The sequence below is a fragment of the Ranitomeya imitator genome, chromosome 5 (genome assembly GCF_032444005.1).
Source record: "Ranitomeya imitator isolate aRanImi1 chromosome 5, aRanImi1.pri, whole genome shotgun sequence".
In the NCBI taxonomy this organism is placed as follows: domain Eukaryota; kingdom Metazoa; phylum Chordata; class Amphibia; order Anura; family Dendrobatidae; genus Ranitomeya; species Ranitomeya imitator.
Genome location: NC_091286.1, coordinates 148,884,521 through 148,900,513, shown reverse-complemented (window position 1 = coordinate 148,900,513; position 15,993 = coordinate 148,884,521). Strand labels below are relative to the sequence as shown.

Below are 15,993 nucleotides of genomic sequence, written 5' to 3'. Positions count from 1 at the left end.
TTATTGAGGATGCTAACCTGAGGTCATTAGCGGAGCGGAGGGCACGGGTAGGGTGGTAGACCGAGACCAGAGAGGAGATATAGGGTGGTGCTGAGCCATGGAGTGCTTTGTGGATGAGGGTAGTAGTTTTGTACTGGATTCTGGAGTGGATGGGTAACCAGTGTAATGACTGGCACAAGGTAGAGGCATCGGTGTAACGGTTGGTGAGGAATATGATCCTGGCAGCAGCATTCAGGACAGATTGGAGTGGGGAGAGTTTGGTAAGAGGGAGGCCGATTAGTAGAGAGTTACAATAGTCCAGACGAGAATGAATAAGTGAAACAGTAAGAGTTTTTGCAGAGTTGAAAGTAAGAAAAGGGCGAATTCTAGAAATGTTTTTGAGATGCAGATAAGAAGAGCGAGCCAGTGATCGGATGTGGGGGGTGAATGAAAGGTCAGAATCAAGGATGACCCCAAGGCAGCGGGCATGTTGCTTTGGAGTAATGGTGGAACCGCACACGGAGATGGCAATGTCAGGCAAAGGTAGGTTAGTAGAAGGAGAGAACACGAGGAGTTCAGTTTTTGACAGGTTTAGTTTCAGATAGAGTGAGGACATGATGTTAGAGACAGCGGTAAGACAATCACTGGTGTTTTCTAATAAGGCAGGCGAGATATCAGGAGCAGAAGTGTATAATTGGGTGTCATCAGCATAGAGATGGTACTGGAAACCAAATCTACTGATTGTTTGTGTATAGCTGAGCAGAGTATTGAGAAGCCATCACGTACCTGTGTCAGTGGCTACTTTTCCTAGTCAACTCATCACTAGCATCTGTTTTCAATTAGAATTTCTCCAAAATCTTAGAGCCAGTTCCTGATTCATCCTACCCGAGGTTCAGATTCACATCCACATCAAGTTTCACATCCAGGTCCATTTGTAACACATGCATTTTTCACATCGGATTCTCTTGAGCATCAACCCTTACAAGTCAATCATCTATGTCTGTTCATTACGTAATCAGATTTCCATTCTACAGAACAATGAAGGCTTCCATTCAATGACAAAAAAATGCAAAGACTTAACCCAAAAAGTATATGTACAAAAAATAGTAAATGTTTTGACATCATTAAATTGAAAAAGTCAATGTCTTGTCAGAAGGTTAGGAGTTGAGCTTGTCCAACCACTAGTTAAAAAAAAGCTGCATTTTCAATTCTACCCCAATTTCAGACTGGTTGGTAATCTCCAAAATGGGGAGAAATATCCACCCCCTAAATCCCCTTTCAGAGTCATCTGTCCCAGCCAACTCAAACCTCCTGCTTTGCACTTATGATAAGCAAACACCCTTAAACACGTCTCCAAATGGAGTGTCTAATTTGGCTTCTTATCCCAAGTCATGTGGCAAGGCTCATTACTGACTGTTAAGGTACCTTAACACTCAGCGACGCTGCAGCGAAACCGACAACGATATCGATCGCTGCAGCGTCGCTGTTTGGTCGCTGGAGAGCTGTCACACAGACAGCTCTCCAGCGACCAACGATCCCAAGGTCCCCGGGTAACCAGGGTAAACATCGGGTTACTAAGCGCAGGGCCGCGCTTAGTAACCCGATGTTTACCCTGGTTACCAGCGTAAAAGTAAATCGATCCAGCAGTATCCAGCAGAGTATCGATCCAGCGATGTCTGCAGGGAGTCCAGCGACGAAATAAAGTTCTGGACTTTCCTCAGCGACCAACGATCTCCCAGCAGGGGCCTGATCATTGGTCGCTGTCACACAGAACGATTTCCTTAACGATATCGTTGCTACGTCACAAAAAGCAACGATATCGTTAACGATATCGTTATGTGTGAAGGTACCTTTAGGATTGCTACATCCAATAGGTGGCACTAAAATGTAAGTCCTCTTCCCCTCTGAGGACACTTATTTGCACCCCCAATTCTAGAAATCCAAACTCTTCCTGTAAAGTAGGATTTCCCCAATTTTTAGCCCATAGTCTAGAGTTACTGGAAAAAAAAAATTGATATTACAACACTTCTCTATTATTTCTGCTGATCGTACTAGAATTGGAACTGATTGAAACCAATATTAGGAAATGGGGGCACATGATAGTAGGGGAATTACAATAAAGACCAATTTTCAAAGTAACAATGCAGTGAAACAAACAGGATCTATTACAAAAGAATAACATTCGTATCCTACCCGACAGGTCCTATACCAATTCTATTTTATGTTCAAAATCTGGTTTACAAATATTGAGTTGGTCAAATGAAAAAAAACAACTAAAGATAATAAAATGGAAACAACTAGAATGCAAGGGGGAGGACATTAGAGAAACAAATCTGTCTCTCTCAGATAGTAACACAGGGATGTGTGAAGGTATCCTAAGCAGAAGAGCATGTAGAACAGAGAGGTCATCTAGAAATTTTCAAAAGTGATGTGTTTCCAGAATGTTTTTTTAGAGAAAAAATAAGAGCAAGTATTGTTTTAGCACCTTTAAAGAATTGTAGGAGACACATCTGACTTTGGAGAATGGATTGCAATGTTCGCACAGTACATGAGAAGGTTAATGTAGCCAATCTAATCTTAGACATTTTCATATACCCCGTAAATGAGCCTCAGGGGTCGACATTTTGTGTCAATGGTATTTTTGATGTCCTTCAAAAGATGTTAATTCCCAAAGAAAGGCTTGACCAGGTAAGCATGTATGAAAATTGGTATTAACCAGAGTGAGTTATCTAATGTACAGCATGTAGTATTATTGTACAAAAATTAGCACAAAACATTTTGTAGCATTAGCTTCAAAATTCCATGAGTTGTGTGCTCATACAAATGTTTAGCTTCCTATGACCTACAGTGCCTTGCAAAAGTATTCATAACATAAAGATACCAAATGTATATTTTTGGTGAAGAATCAACAACAAGTGGAACACAATTGTGAAGTTGAACAAAATTTATTGGTTATTTTAAAAAATTTTGGAAATTCAAAAACTGAAAAGTAAGGCGTGCAATATTATTCGACCCCATCACTTTCAGTGCAGCAAACTCACTCCAGAAGTTCATTGTGGATCTCTGAATGATCCAATATTGTCCTAAATGCTTAACGATGATAAATATAATCCACCTGTGTGTAATCAAGTCTCCGTATAAATGCACCTGCTCTGTGATAGTCTCAGGGTTCTGTTTGAAGCACAGAGAGCATCATGAAGACCAAGGAACACAACAGGCAGGTCCGTGATACTGTTGTGGAGAAGTTTAAAGCCGGATTTGGATACAAAATAATTTCCAAAACTTCAAACATCTCTAGGAGCACTGTGCAAGCGATCATATTGAAATGGAAGGAGTATCATGCCACTGTAAATCTACCAAGACCCGGCCGTCCCTCTAAACTTTCATCTCAAACAAGGAGAAGACTGATCAGCGATGCAGCCAAGAGGCCCATGATCACTCTGGATGAACTGCAGAGATCTACAGCTGAGGTGGGACAGTCTGTCCATAGGACAACAATCAGTCGTACACTGCACAAATCTGGCCTTTATGGAAGAGTGGCAAGAAGAAAGCCATTTCTCAAAGATATCCATAAAAAGTATTGTTTAAAGTTTGCAACAAGCCACCAGGGAGACACACCAAACACGTGGAAGAAGGTGCTCTGGTCAGATGAAACCAAAATCGAACTTTTTGGCAACAATGCCAAATAATATGTCTGGCGTAAAGGCAACACAGCTCATCACCCTGAACACACTATCCTCACTGTCAAACATGGTGGTGGCAGCATCATGGTTTGAGTCTGCTTTTTTTTCAGCAGGGACAGGGAACATGGTTAAAATTGATGAGAAGATTGATGGAGCCAAATACTGGACCATTCTTGAAGAAAACCTGTTGGAGTCTGCAAAAGACCCGAGACTGGGACGGAGATTTGTCTTCCAACAAGACAATGAGCACAAACATAAAGCAAAATCTACAATGGAATAGTTCATAAATAAACGTATCCAGGTGTTAGAATGGCCAAGTCAAAGTCCAGACCTCACTCCAATCGAGAATCTGTGGAAAGAGCTGAAAACTGCTGTTCACAAATGATCTCCAACAAACCTCACTCAGCTTGAGCTGTTTGCCAAGGAAGAATGGGCAAGAATTTCAGTCTCTCGATGTACAAAACTGATAGAGACATACCCCAAGTAACTTGCAGCTGTAATCGCAACAAAAGGTGGCGCAATAAAGTATTAAGTTAAATGGGCCGAATAATATTGCACGCTCCACTTTTCAGTGTTTAATTTTCCACAAAAATTTAAAATACCCAATAAATTTCGTTCTACTTCACAATTGTTTTCCACTTGTTGATTCTTCACCAAAAATTTACATTTTGTATCTTTATGTTTGAAGCATGATATGTGGGAAAAGGATGAAAAGTTCCAGGGAGCTGCATACTTTCGCAAGGCACTGTACATGCCCATATACACAGCTTACGAGGGCTGATTCTACTGACTGATTTTCTTCCACTTCTATCTAAGGGTACCGTCACACAGTGGCATTTTGATCGCTACGACGGCACGATCCGTGACGCTCCAGCATCGTAACAATATCGCTCCAGCGTCGTAGACTGCTGTCACACTTTGCAATGTACGACGCTGGAGCGATAATTTCATGATGTATGTGCGATGTAGAAGCCGTTGGTTACTATGCGCACATCGTATACAATATCGTGCACACCTTTGTTACACCATGCGATCATGCCGCCACAGCGGGACACTAGACGACGAAAGAAAGTTTCAAACGATCTGCTACGTCGTACGATTCTCAGCGGGGTCCCTGATCGCAGGAGCGTGTCAGACACTGCGAGATCGTAACTATATCGCTCGAACGTCACGAATCGTGCCGTCGTAGCGATCAAAATTGCACTGTGTGACGGTACCCTAAGGGGTAACGTTTCTCCTTAAGGAGAGTGACATACCAGCTAGCTTGTCAAGGTAAGGAGGCTTATTCGCCGTTCAATGCTCCTCTGGGAAATTAAATATGCAAATTACCTCTTCTGAGAAAGAGAGGACTTAAACTCTATAGCGCCACCTGTTGGAAGTAGCGATCCTACAAGTCACAATCAACCCTTTAATATGAGTCGTGCAATATGACTTAGGATAAAAGCCAAATCAGTATCTCAATTCGCAGACACGGTGTTTCGGGCTGTTGGCCCTCGTCAGTGCGGAGCATCAGAACTGATTTGGCTAGGTGAGAGGCTCTGGACAGGGGTCTAAGGGGTAACGTTTCTACTTATGGAGAGTGACATACCAGCTGGCTTGTCAAGGTAAGGAGGCTTATTTGCCATGCAATGCTCCTCTGGGAATTTAAATATTTTTACAACAGAGTATTTTTGACCTCACTGTGCTCTTTTGTGTCTTCAAGTTTCTTGGTGGTGTGTGTGAACATGTTCCTACAGAATTGTTCAATGTGCAAGTAGCCCATGTGTTTCTGGTTCTGTAATTGTTCTCTTGTTTCTACAAGACTTGGGACTCCACCACTCCTTTGTGGGTTATTTGCATTTAAGCTGTTCCATCCAGCATGTCCACATGGATATTCCCTCTCTGAACCCTGCTTATACAGGTACTATACAGATGATCAGGTTTTTAAATACATCAGATAGGGATTATATACATTAGTTAGGACTGCTGTATAAGGGTATACCTTGACGATTGGTGGAGCAGCTTAGTATACATTTTTTTGCAAAAAAAAAACAACTAAATACCCTGTTTTTTTCCATCTTTTGACTAGCACTTGCTTATTACTGTGATTTTTTTTTTACAACAGAGTATTTTTTACCTCACTGTGCTCTTTTGTGTCTTCAAGTTTCTTGGTGATGTGTGAACAGGTTCCTACAGACTTGTTCAATGTGCAAGTAGCCCATGTGTTTCTGGTTCTGTATATTGTATCTGTTTGTGATAATCATCACACTGCAAATGTGAACAGTGTTGAAATGAGGACTTTGAACACCAATTTATACAGTAAATCAGATCATGAGGAGCAAAATGTTTAACAATGTTTCTACAATTGCAACACTCGGACAAAGACTTAAGCTGGTGGTTAACCACAATTTATTGTTTGGTGGGATAAAAATGCTAAGCCAGCTATACTAAGAAGTAAATGGAAGCATACATGACGTCACTTAGTCACTAGCTGAAACATCAGTTTTTCCTCTGGTCACAAGATGTGACATGGTTCCGCCAATGGAAGACACACAGAGTACATGTATTACACTATGGTGCTGGGAATAAATAGGAACAGCAAAAAAACATGATCTTACAACATGGACCTATGGTGGATTTTTTTTTCTGATTTTCTATCCTTTTTCAACACTAATTTCTAGTGCATGGCCCAAAAATTAGCTTTATGGTCATTTATAAATCTCTGTTATGCACCGACTTGATTTAGGTCTAAAACATAAACATTTTTCCTAGAGTCTTCCTTTTAAAGAAACATGTTATTATTTTTTTTATGAGAGCTATTGGACATTCTTCAGTTTAAGTTTGAAAGTTCTGCCAGAACTATGGTATAGGAATACAGTGACATACAGTACAGAACAAAAGTTTGGACACACCTTCTCATTTAAAGATTTTTCTGTATTTTCATGACTATGAAAATTGTACATTCACACTGAAGGCATCACAACTATGAATTAACACATGTGGAATTATATACTTAACAAAAAAGTGTGAAACAACTGAAATTATGTCTTATATTCTAGGTTCTTCAAAGTAGCCACCTTCTGCTTTGATGACTGCTTTGCACACTCTTGGAATTCTCTTGATGAGCTTCAAGAGTTAGTCACCGGGAATAGTTTTCACTTCACAGGTGTGCCCTGTCAGGTTTAATAAGTGGGATTTGTTGCCTTATAAATTGGGTTGGGACCATCAGTTGTGTTGTGCAGAAGTCTGGTGGATACACAGCGGATAGTCCTACTGAATAGACTGTTAGAATTTGTATTATGGCAAGAAAAAAGCAGCTAAGTAAAGCAAAACGAGTGGCCATCATTACTTTAAGAAATGAAGGTCAGTCAGTCCAAAAAATTGGGAAAACTTTGAAAGGGTCCAAAAGTGCAGTCGCAAAACCCATCAAGCGCTACAAAGAAACTGGCTCACATGAGGACCGCCCAAGGAAAGGAAGACCAAGAGTCACCTCTGCTTCTGACGATAAGTTTATCCGAGTCACCAGTCTCAGAAATCGCAGGTTAACAGCAGCTCAGATTAAAGACCAGGTCAATGCCACACAGAGTTCTAGCAGCAGACACATCTCTACAGCAACTGTTAAGAGGAGACTTTGTGCAGCAGGCCTTCATGGTAAAATAGCTGCTAGGCAACCACTGCTAAGGACAGGCAACAAGCAGAAGAGACTTGTTTGGGCTAAAGATCAGAAGGAATGGACATTAGACCAATGGAAATCTGTGCTTTGGTTTGATGATTCCAAATTTGAGATCTTTGGTTCCAACCACCGTGTCTTTGTGCGACGCAGAAAAGGTGAACGGATGGACTCTACATGCCTGGTTCCCACCGTGAAGCATGGAGGAGGAGGTGTGATGGTGTGTGGGTGCTTTGCTGGTGACACTGTTGGGGATTTATTCAAAATTGAAGGCATACTGAACCAGCATGGCTACCACAGCATCTTGCAGCGGCATGCTATTCCATCCGGTTTGCGTTTAGTTGGACACTAATTTATTTTTCAACAGGACAATGACCCAAACACACCTCCAGGCTGTGTAAGGGCTATATGACCAAGAATGAGAGTGATGGGGTGCTACGCTAGATGAACTGGCCTCCACAGTCACCAGACCTGAACCCAATCGAGATGTTTTGGGGTGAGCTGGACCGCAGAGTGAAGGCAAAAGGGCCAACAAGTGCTAAGCATCTAGGGGAACTCCTTCAAGATTGTTGGAAGACCATTCTTGGTGACTACCTCTTGAAGCTCATCAAGAGAATGCCAAGAGTGTGCAAAGCAGTCATCAAAGCAAAAGGTGGCTACTTTGAAGAACCTAGAATATAAGACATAATTTCAGTTGTTTCACACTTTTTTGTTAAGTATATAATTCCACATGTGTTAATTCATAGTTTTGATGCCTTCAGTGTGAATGTACAATTTTCTTAGTCATGAAAATACAGAAAAATCTTTAAATGAGAAGGTGTGTCTAAACTTTTGGTCTGTACTGTATGTCACCTATAGGCTTTCCATGGTAAAAAAAAAAAACAACGTATACGGTACATAAAGTTATAATTTTTTACGAGGTACCTCTGCAAACAAAAGCTGAAGGGATGTACAAACACTGGTGGAGGAAGAAGTCTAAGACCCAGGACCACAGTTTGACAGGGGAATCAGTCTGACTGATTTTTTGTTTTTTTATAAATATACTAGATTTTTTTAAATAAATTTTTCTGACAGTGCAAAAACCTCTATGAGGCTGCGGCTCTGGGGCTACACAAAGTGACATTTGGCTGTGGCCTATGTAGCACGGCCAAGGTTTGCTATGTGTCACAAGTGCAGAAGAGACAGCATCCACTGTAATCGGACTGCACTCAGATGACATTTGAGTGCAGCAGATCGATATTTCACACACGGTCATAGACTTGTATGTGTGGGCATGACCCAATTCTCGGATGCACTCGGATGCCAAATCAGCATGAGAAAATAATCGCAGATCTGCACTATCCTATAGAGCAGGGGTCCCAAACCTGTAGCTCGGGAGCCACATGTGGCTCGCAAGCCTGTGATGTGTGGCTCGTGGCTGCCTGCCAGCTTGGTACATTAGCAGCAGGTGTAAATAACTATTAAGAGCAGATCTCTAAATGGTGACTTGTGTGTAGACCTGTACAGAAGAGCAGATCTGAATGGGGGTGAAATAGGAAAAAGTGGAGCTTGGCATAGTGCCTTGGTGTGATTTCAGTGGAAAAGCTTTGGTGGTCATTCTACCGGTAATGGAGGCTCAGTGTCACTACTGTGAGTGGGGCAGGAGCTGGTTGTGGCTCACGTCCCTCTCTGAGCTGAATGTGGCTCACGACCCTCTTTCATAGCTGGATGTGGCTCTCAAGGTCAGAAAGGTTGGGGACCTCTGCCATAGAGTAACACTGGGCTGAGTGCTAGCCAATAAAACATTGCTGTGTTATACACTAGTGTGAGCGAGCCCTAAAGCTAAGGATCTAGGAAGTGCATGTTGGGCATTATATGAGCCCTGTATGATTATATCTTGGGTGTGTGTTTTTAAGGGACTTATTGTACCTAAATGTTAAAACTTGACTATTTATTACTTTATACACAAATGCTATGTATTGTGCCATTTATTTTTTGATCATATTGATGGGGACCTTATGCTGGTGCTTTCGTAGTCCGTGTTTTCATTTTTTGGGAGTTATTATAAAGTCTCTTATTTTTTCAGTTTATTGTGTGATTAGGTATAGTAACTAAATAACAATAAAATCAGACTTAACAATAAAATAGAACTGTCCACTGGCCAACAATGAAGCACGTATCACACTGATCTATACATACACGATTTGACTTATAAGGACACAGTTTTATCATTTCAATTCTTTATTATAAATACACACCGTTACAAGAAGAGGCAGATACCAAAAATATATAGACAAAATAATAACTCAACCTACCCAGATATATAGTATAAGTTCACAAAAGCTAATACAGTTTCTTAAAGGGAATCTGTCAAAACATGTTTTTGTTGTGTAATCTGACAGCATCATAATGTAGGAACAGAGACCCCGATTCCAGCGATGTGTCACTACTGCGCTGTATTTTGCTGATACAATACTATGCTATGTGCACACGTTGCGGATTTGCCAGTGGTATTTTCTGTGCGGATTCTGCATCTCTTGGCAGAAAACGCAGGTCAGAATCTGCGTGTTTTTTATGCGGATTTTGTACGTTTTTACTGCGAATTTGCTGCGGATTCTATGCATTTTACCCCTGTGTTTTCCTATAATGGAGTGGGTGCAGAAACGCACAAAGAATTGACATGGTCCTTTTTTTAAAAAAAAAAACTGCTGCGGATTCCGTGCAGAATTTTCCACACCATTAGCACAGCATTTTTATTTTCCCATAGATTTACATTGTGCTGTAAATCACTTGCGATTCTGCGGCGGATCTGCACGGAAAAAACGCTGCTGATCCGCAGTAAATCCACAACGTGTGCACATAGCCTATCAGTGTATTATCAGCAGGAGATTATTATACTGTCACTACTCTGCTGTCAGATGTCCTGGGACCAGGGGCTCCTTCCATGTCCCTACCACTAGGGCACACTGTATTTTCCACATAGCAGCACCCTCCCCTGGCTGATTGACAGTTGCGTAGCCATGTACCAGGAACAATAACCTGTCAATCAGCCAGGGGAGGGTGATGCTATGTGGGAAATACAGTGTGAGGCTGAGAAGCTAGAAGTGCACCATTACACCCCGATGCACTCAGATCCAGACATCTTCTAAACATGATTTGTCACTGCTGCAACATCACTTTGGGGTCATAAAGAGATCATCTGGCTTATCCTTCAAAGGGCTACATTCATATTAATGGCTTGGGAAGGTAAGAGTTTATCACAAGTTTCTTTTAAACACAATTGAAAAAGGAAAGAACAAACAGAGGAGGGTAAGGTGCATTGTTCTCTAGTAGAGATTCCTTGTGGTTTTGTTTGCTCGGAGATCTGAATACAGTACTAGTTTAATGGTTAATTCTGTTATGTAAGGATGTGTGAGGATATAGTTTTGTGCACCAGAACGTGTTATGATATATCCACTGTAATAAAACATTTACCATTATCAAAGAAACCACTGCAAAGCTATTTACCACAAAATAATTTGGTCAATTAAAAAGAAATACTTAAGGAGTTTTCTAGCCCAATGTAACAATGAGCACTAGAGTGCTACGAGCAAGGTTCGCTCCTACTATTTGTCTCTAGACAATGAGGTGTCGTTAGGTGCAAACACTGCACTATTGTGTGCGGGAATGGGAGGTATTTGGGGCATAAGTTCAATTATTACAAGGTTCTACAGATCACAAGGTTGCATGAAGCTGCTGTACTTTGTGGTACGTGTTGCATCGAGTGGATACTGTCCTGCACAGATTTTGCTTCCCTTTTAGAAAATCCCATCTACACACTGTGGACATTTTGTTCACAGAGAAATAAACCTGTTGTTAAATACAAAGCATTTCAATATTCGGATGCAGGGCGGATTACACCCCTATCAATTAAAAGTGTTACAAATGTGGTAAATTCTTAAGAAAAAACCCATGTTAAAAATATGTTTTTTATTGCATATTAATAGTTAATTCCAGTTGGCCTGCCTAAACGATGACCGCCAAATGGCATGTACCTAGCCGATCGCCACAACTGGGACGGAAATGAGCCTTTAGGCTCGGACAACTGATTATTTTTGCCCCAACTGATGCTGTCAGGGATCTATGCACCCCAGATAATCAGCATGGACCCTTTGCATTTCCTACCACACTCCAAGGCAACGCATGATGAATGGATCTGCCGCATAGGCACACTTAAGGCCAGTGCAAAGGTCAGAGCCGCACCAAGACCCTGATACCTGATGGAGCCCAAAGTCCCGCTCTTCCCATAAGAAAACTCTGGTAATATGAATAAAACATAAATGGTGGGGCCTGGTACAGACTTTCCATGGGGTCAATGAGCTTAATCACTTAAAGGGAACCTGTCACCCCGTTTTTTCAGATTGAGCTATAAATACTGTTAAATAGGGCCTGCGCTGTGCGTTACTATAGTGTATGTAGTGTACCCTGATTCCCCACCTATGCTGAGAAATACATTACCAAAGTCGCCGTTTTCGCCTGTCAATCAGGCTGGTCAGGTCGGATGGGCGTGTTCACAGCGCTCTTTTCTTCCCCAGCTTTCCGTTGGTGGCGTAGTGGTGTGCGCATGTCCAAGTTCCGAATTCCCTGCGCCCACGTGAAGACACAGCGCGCGATCTGCGCTGTCATCCCTTTCATCGGTGGGGGCGGACATCTTTCTGGGGCCGCGCGTGCGCAGATGGAGTGCTCTGCTGCACGGGGCTTCAGGAAAATGGCCGCGGGATGCCGCGCGTGCGCACAAGAGATCGCGGCGGCCATTTTCCCAAAGCCGAGTTTGCATGAATCCATGTATGAACCAATCATATCTTTCTAATATACAATATGCTAGAGCATATGAGCTACAGATTTCCATATCTGCCATCAATGTTAGCTCCCAAAAGGCTCACCATAGGGTTCTCGATCTCATTTTTTTTTTTTCAGATCTCCATAGAAGTCAATTGCACGGAGTCAATCACTCCTGCTGTGAAGATATTGGCTTATACCTGTCTTTAGGGCTGTGTTCACATGAAGAGACCAAAGTGTGTCTGCAATGTGGCCTGCAGTCTTGCTAACATTTAAAATTGGCTGCAACTAAAAGCAGTGTTATTGTTAAAGGGGTTGTATCCAAGCTTGGCAGTAATCCACTATCCATAGGATAGAAGATATCTTCCCGATGGTTGGGTGTCTGGAGAATTGACCACTGGGATCCCCACTAATCCTGAGAACAGAGCTCTAAATAGCCTCGTCTAAATGAAGCATGCGCACTCTCGCACCTGCGCTGGCCTGGTCTTCAGCATACCCATTAGGAATGAATAGTGTGTGGGTACAAATGCTCAATCTCCACTCAGACAGGGGTTTTTAGAGCAAAGCTCAGATCCCTAGGTGTCCCAGCGGTCAGACCTCCAGGATCAAGATAGGAGTGCCGTCCAAACCTCGCATCTTTAATGGCTTCTGTTTTGCTACAAGTGTGCATGGCCATTGAAGAGTAACCGTCGTTTCACATTCTTCTATTAAATCAATTGTATGCATAAGAATTAGAAACTTTGTGATATATCTTATCAGAGAAATCTGCTTCTTTCTTTTCCTGGATTGATCAATTATTCTCAAAATTTTCATTTCAGGTGTAAAGTCTTCAGTGAATATAGATTTTCCCATTACTGAGATAACGGTTGGTGCTCATAAAATTCTATGGATAACTGTAAAGATCATTTCAGGAGAACCTGCAGCAGTGTCTGCCTCTAGCTTCTCCTTCCTAATCTCCTTTTAGAATTTTAAAAGCACCAATTGTCATCTCCTAACTTAGGGTGGTTTCACACTTGCGTTTTTGTCTGCAGCGTTTTTTCCCCCCTATATTTAACATTAAAAACGCATGCATTTTTGTTTGTACACGTTTGGTCGCGTTTTGAAACGCATGCGTTTTTTTTCTGCATGCGTTCATTTTCAGAAATGCAACTTGTAGTATTTTTGAGAGGTGTTTTTTGGACCAAAAAAAACGCATGCGTTTTCATGCATTTTTTTGGGGTAAAAAAATACATTGGAGTCAATGGGGACCCATGCGTTATTTTGTGCATGCGTTTTTTTGCGTTAAAAACACATGCGTTTTTATATTAAAAAACCAGAAAACACACTGATATGCCACACCCCAACATAAAGGTGATAAAGGGATCCTAACCCTAACCCTACCCCTAACCCTACCCCTAACCCTAAGGGATCCTAACCCTAACCCTACCCCTAACCCTACCCCTAACCCTAAGGGATCCTAACCCTAACCCTACCCCTAACAATAACCGTAAGGGATCCTAACCCTAACCCTACCCCTAACCCTAACCCTACCCCTAACCCTAAGGGATCCTAACCCTAACCATACCCCTAACCCTACCCCTACCCCTAACCCTACCCCTAAGGGATCCTAATCCTAACCCTACCCCTAACCCTACCCCTAAGGGATCCTAACCCTACCCCTAACCCTACCCCTAACCCTAACCCTAATCCCTTTAGGGTTAGGGTTAGGGTTAGGATCCCTTAGGGTTAGAGGTAGGGTTAGGGTTAGGGTTATGATCCCTACCCCTAACCCTACCCCTAACCCTAACCATTTCTGTTTATAGTGGGTTTTTTACTTTATTTTGATGATTGGCAGCTGTCACACATTTCTCAGCATGCGTTTAAAAAACGCAAACGCATGAAAAAACGCATGTAAACGTGTCAAAACGCCGCGTTTTTTTCACCACATGCAAAAACGCATGCGTCAAAAAAACGCAGCGTTTGCACGCGTTTACATGCGTTTTTTCACCATGCGTTTTTTCGTTTTTTACCGCAAAAAAACGCAAATGTGAAACCAGCCTTAGTAATGAGAAAATCAATCTTCCCATTTTGTTGAAGTAGAAGTTGATAAAATGTGAACACTGCATCTGACGGGCTGGGAAACCCCCACTGGATGCCGATCCCAACAGAAGCGGCGCTTTCTATGGAGGAGTGGTGCTGGGTTGGGAAGTATCATTTTTTACCAATTATTTCACATCTAGACAACCGCTTTATAATTTACAAACATGGAGAACTAAAAAAACACAATTATCAAGATGAATTTTACTTACTTTATTTCCACTGCCTTTCCATATGAGCTTCACTTTATAGCCCAGGAGAGCTCCATTGGCAGCACTGAGAGGAGGCTGCGTCCATGTGACTGTAAGGGAGTATGAGCCATTTACAATCACTGTGATGTTCTCCGGAGCAGCGGACGGAGCTAAAAACAACATTTTGCATTATTAAATGGAATACTTTGACATCTTAGCAGTGACATGCCATTAATCTGCCTCCATTCACATTCTTCAGACATCAAAGTCTTTTCAGAACTCAGCGCATTTTGATAAAAAGAAAATTAATCATTGTAGGTTTCCTGTTTTTAATTTTTCCATTTTAGAACAATTCTTGACAATTGCATCTCATTTTACTTGAAGAGATATTGTCATTTTTCTCATTTGTTTTTGCAAGTATTTGGCCAAAACGACAACAGGAAAGGCAGCCATATTGGCTCAGTCAGCTTTGAATATGATTCCAGCTGTCATCAGTTGCTGAAAAGCTAGTTTAAAGTAAAGCTATCATTTTTAAAGGGAACCGGTCACGTGAAAATACGCTATTGACCTGCAGATATGGGGTTAATCAGCAGGTCAACAGCGTTCTGAACCTGCCTGGCACCGTCACTGAGAGCTCCGGGGTTAAAAGTGAATTAGCCAGGCAGGTTCAGAACGCTATTACCTTGCAAACTAACCCATATTTGTAAGTCCCTTTTAAATATCTTTCCCCTTAAAGCGAAGCCATCATCAGGAAATTACCTATTGTTTAAATCAGGTTTTTGTGCAAAAATTATTCTTTAAATATTTTTAGTAATTTTTTTTACTTATCCCAATCTATCTTAAAATAAAAAAATAGAAATCTTGCAATTTTCAAGACCATAACGTAATATTGTTTCAGGAAACAACACATGTACACAGTACCAATGGTGATTGGTGATTTTGTGTGCACCGAAATGTTTCCAGTGATTGTAATCCTGCCTCTGCTGATAAGAAAATGTCTGTAAACTCTTCTTGAAAGGACATGAAGTTTGAGCCTAAAGAAGCCCCTGTGGCGAGTGTGAAAATCACAAGATTACTTTTTTTCTCTTAAAGGGAACCTGTCACCTGAATTTGGCGGGACTGGTTTTGGGTCATATGGGCGGAGTTTTCAGGTGTTTGATTCACCCTTTCTTTACCCGCTGGCTGCATGCTGGCCGAAATATTGGATTGAAGTTCATTCTATGTCCTCCGTAGTACATGCCTGCGCAAGGTAAGATTACTTTGCGCAGGTGTGTACTACAGAGGACAGAGAATGAACTTCAATCCAATATTGCAGCCAGCATGCAGCCAGCGGGTAAGGAAAGGGTGAATCAAACACCCGAAAACCCCGCCCATATGACCCAAAACCAGTCCCGCCAAATTCAGGTGACAGGTTCCCTTTAATTAAGACCATGATATGATAAACCAGCATTGCCAGCATTTTTTTAAAAAATTACATAAAACACAAAAATCTGATTAAAACAAGATGTTATTTACTGATGATATCTTCCCATTAAAGGTGCTGCAGATAGGTGTGATCTGAAGGCCCCGTCACACATAGCGACGCTTGAGCGATTCCGACAACGATACGACCTGTCAG

The 15,993-nt window shown here is 41.7% G+C and overlaps 1 protein-coding gene across 2 annotated transcripts in view; it reads right to left on the bottom strand.

The window, feature by feature from the left end:
- The window catches only part of MERTK (MER proto-oncogene, tyrosine kinase), a 238,387-nt gene that overhangs the window by 100,602 nt on the left and 121,792 nt on the right, over positions 1 to 15,993 (bottom strand). For both annotated transcript variants that reach the window (XM_069769212.1, XM_069769214.1), the window contains exon 8: positions 14,397 to 14,545. In XM_069769212.1, the coding sequence (XP_069625313.1) occupies positions 14,397 to 14,545 (149 nt within the window). The remainder of the gene's footprint in view (positions 1 to 14,396; positions 14,546 to 15,993) is intronic.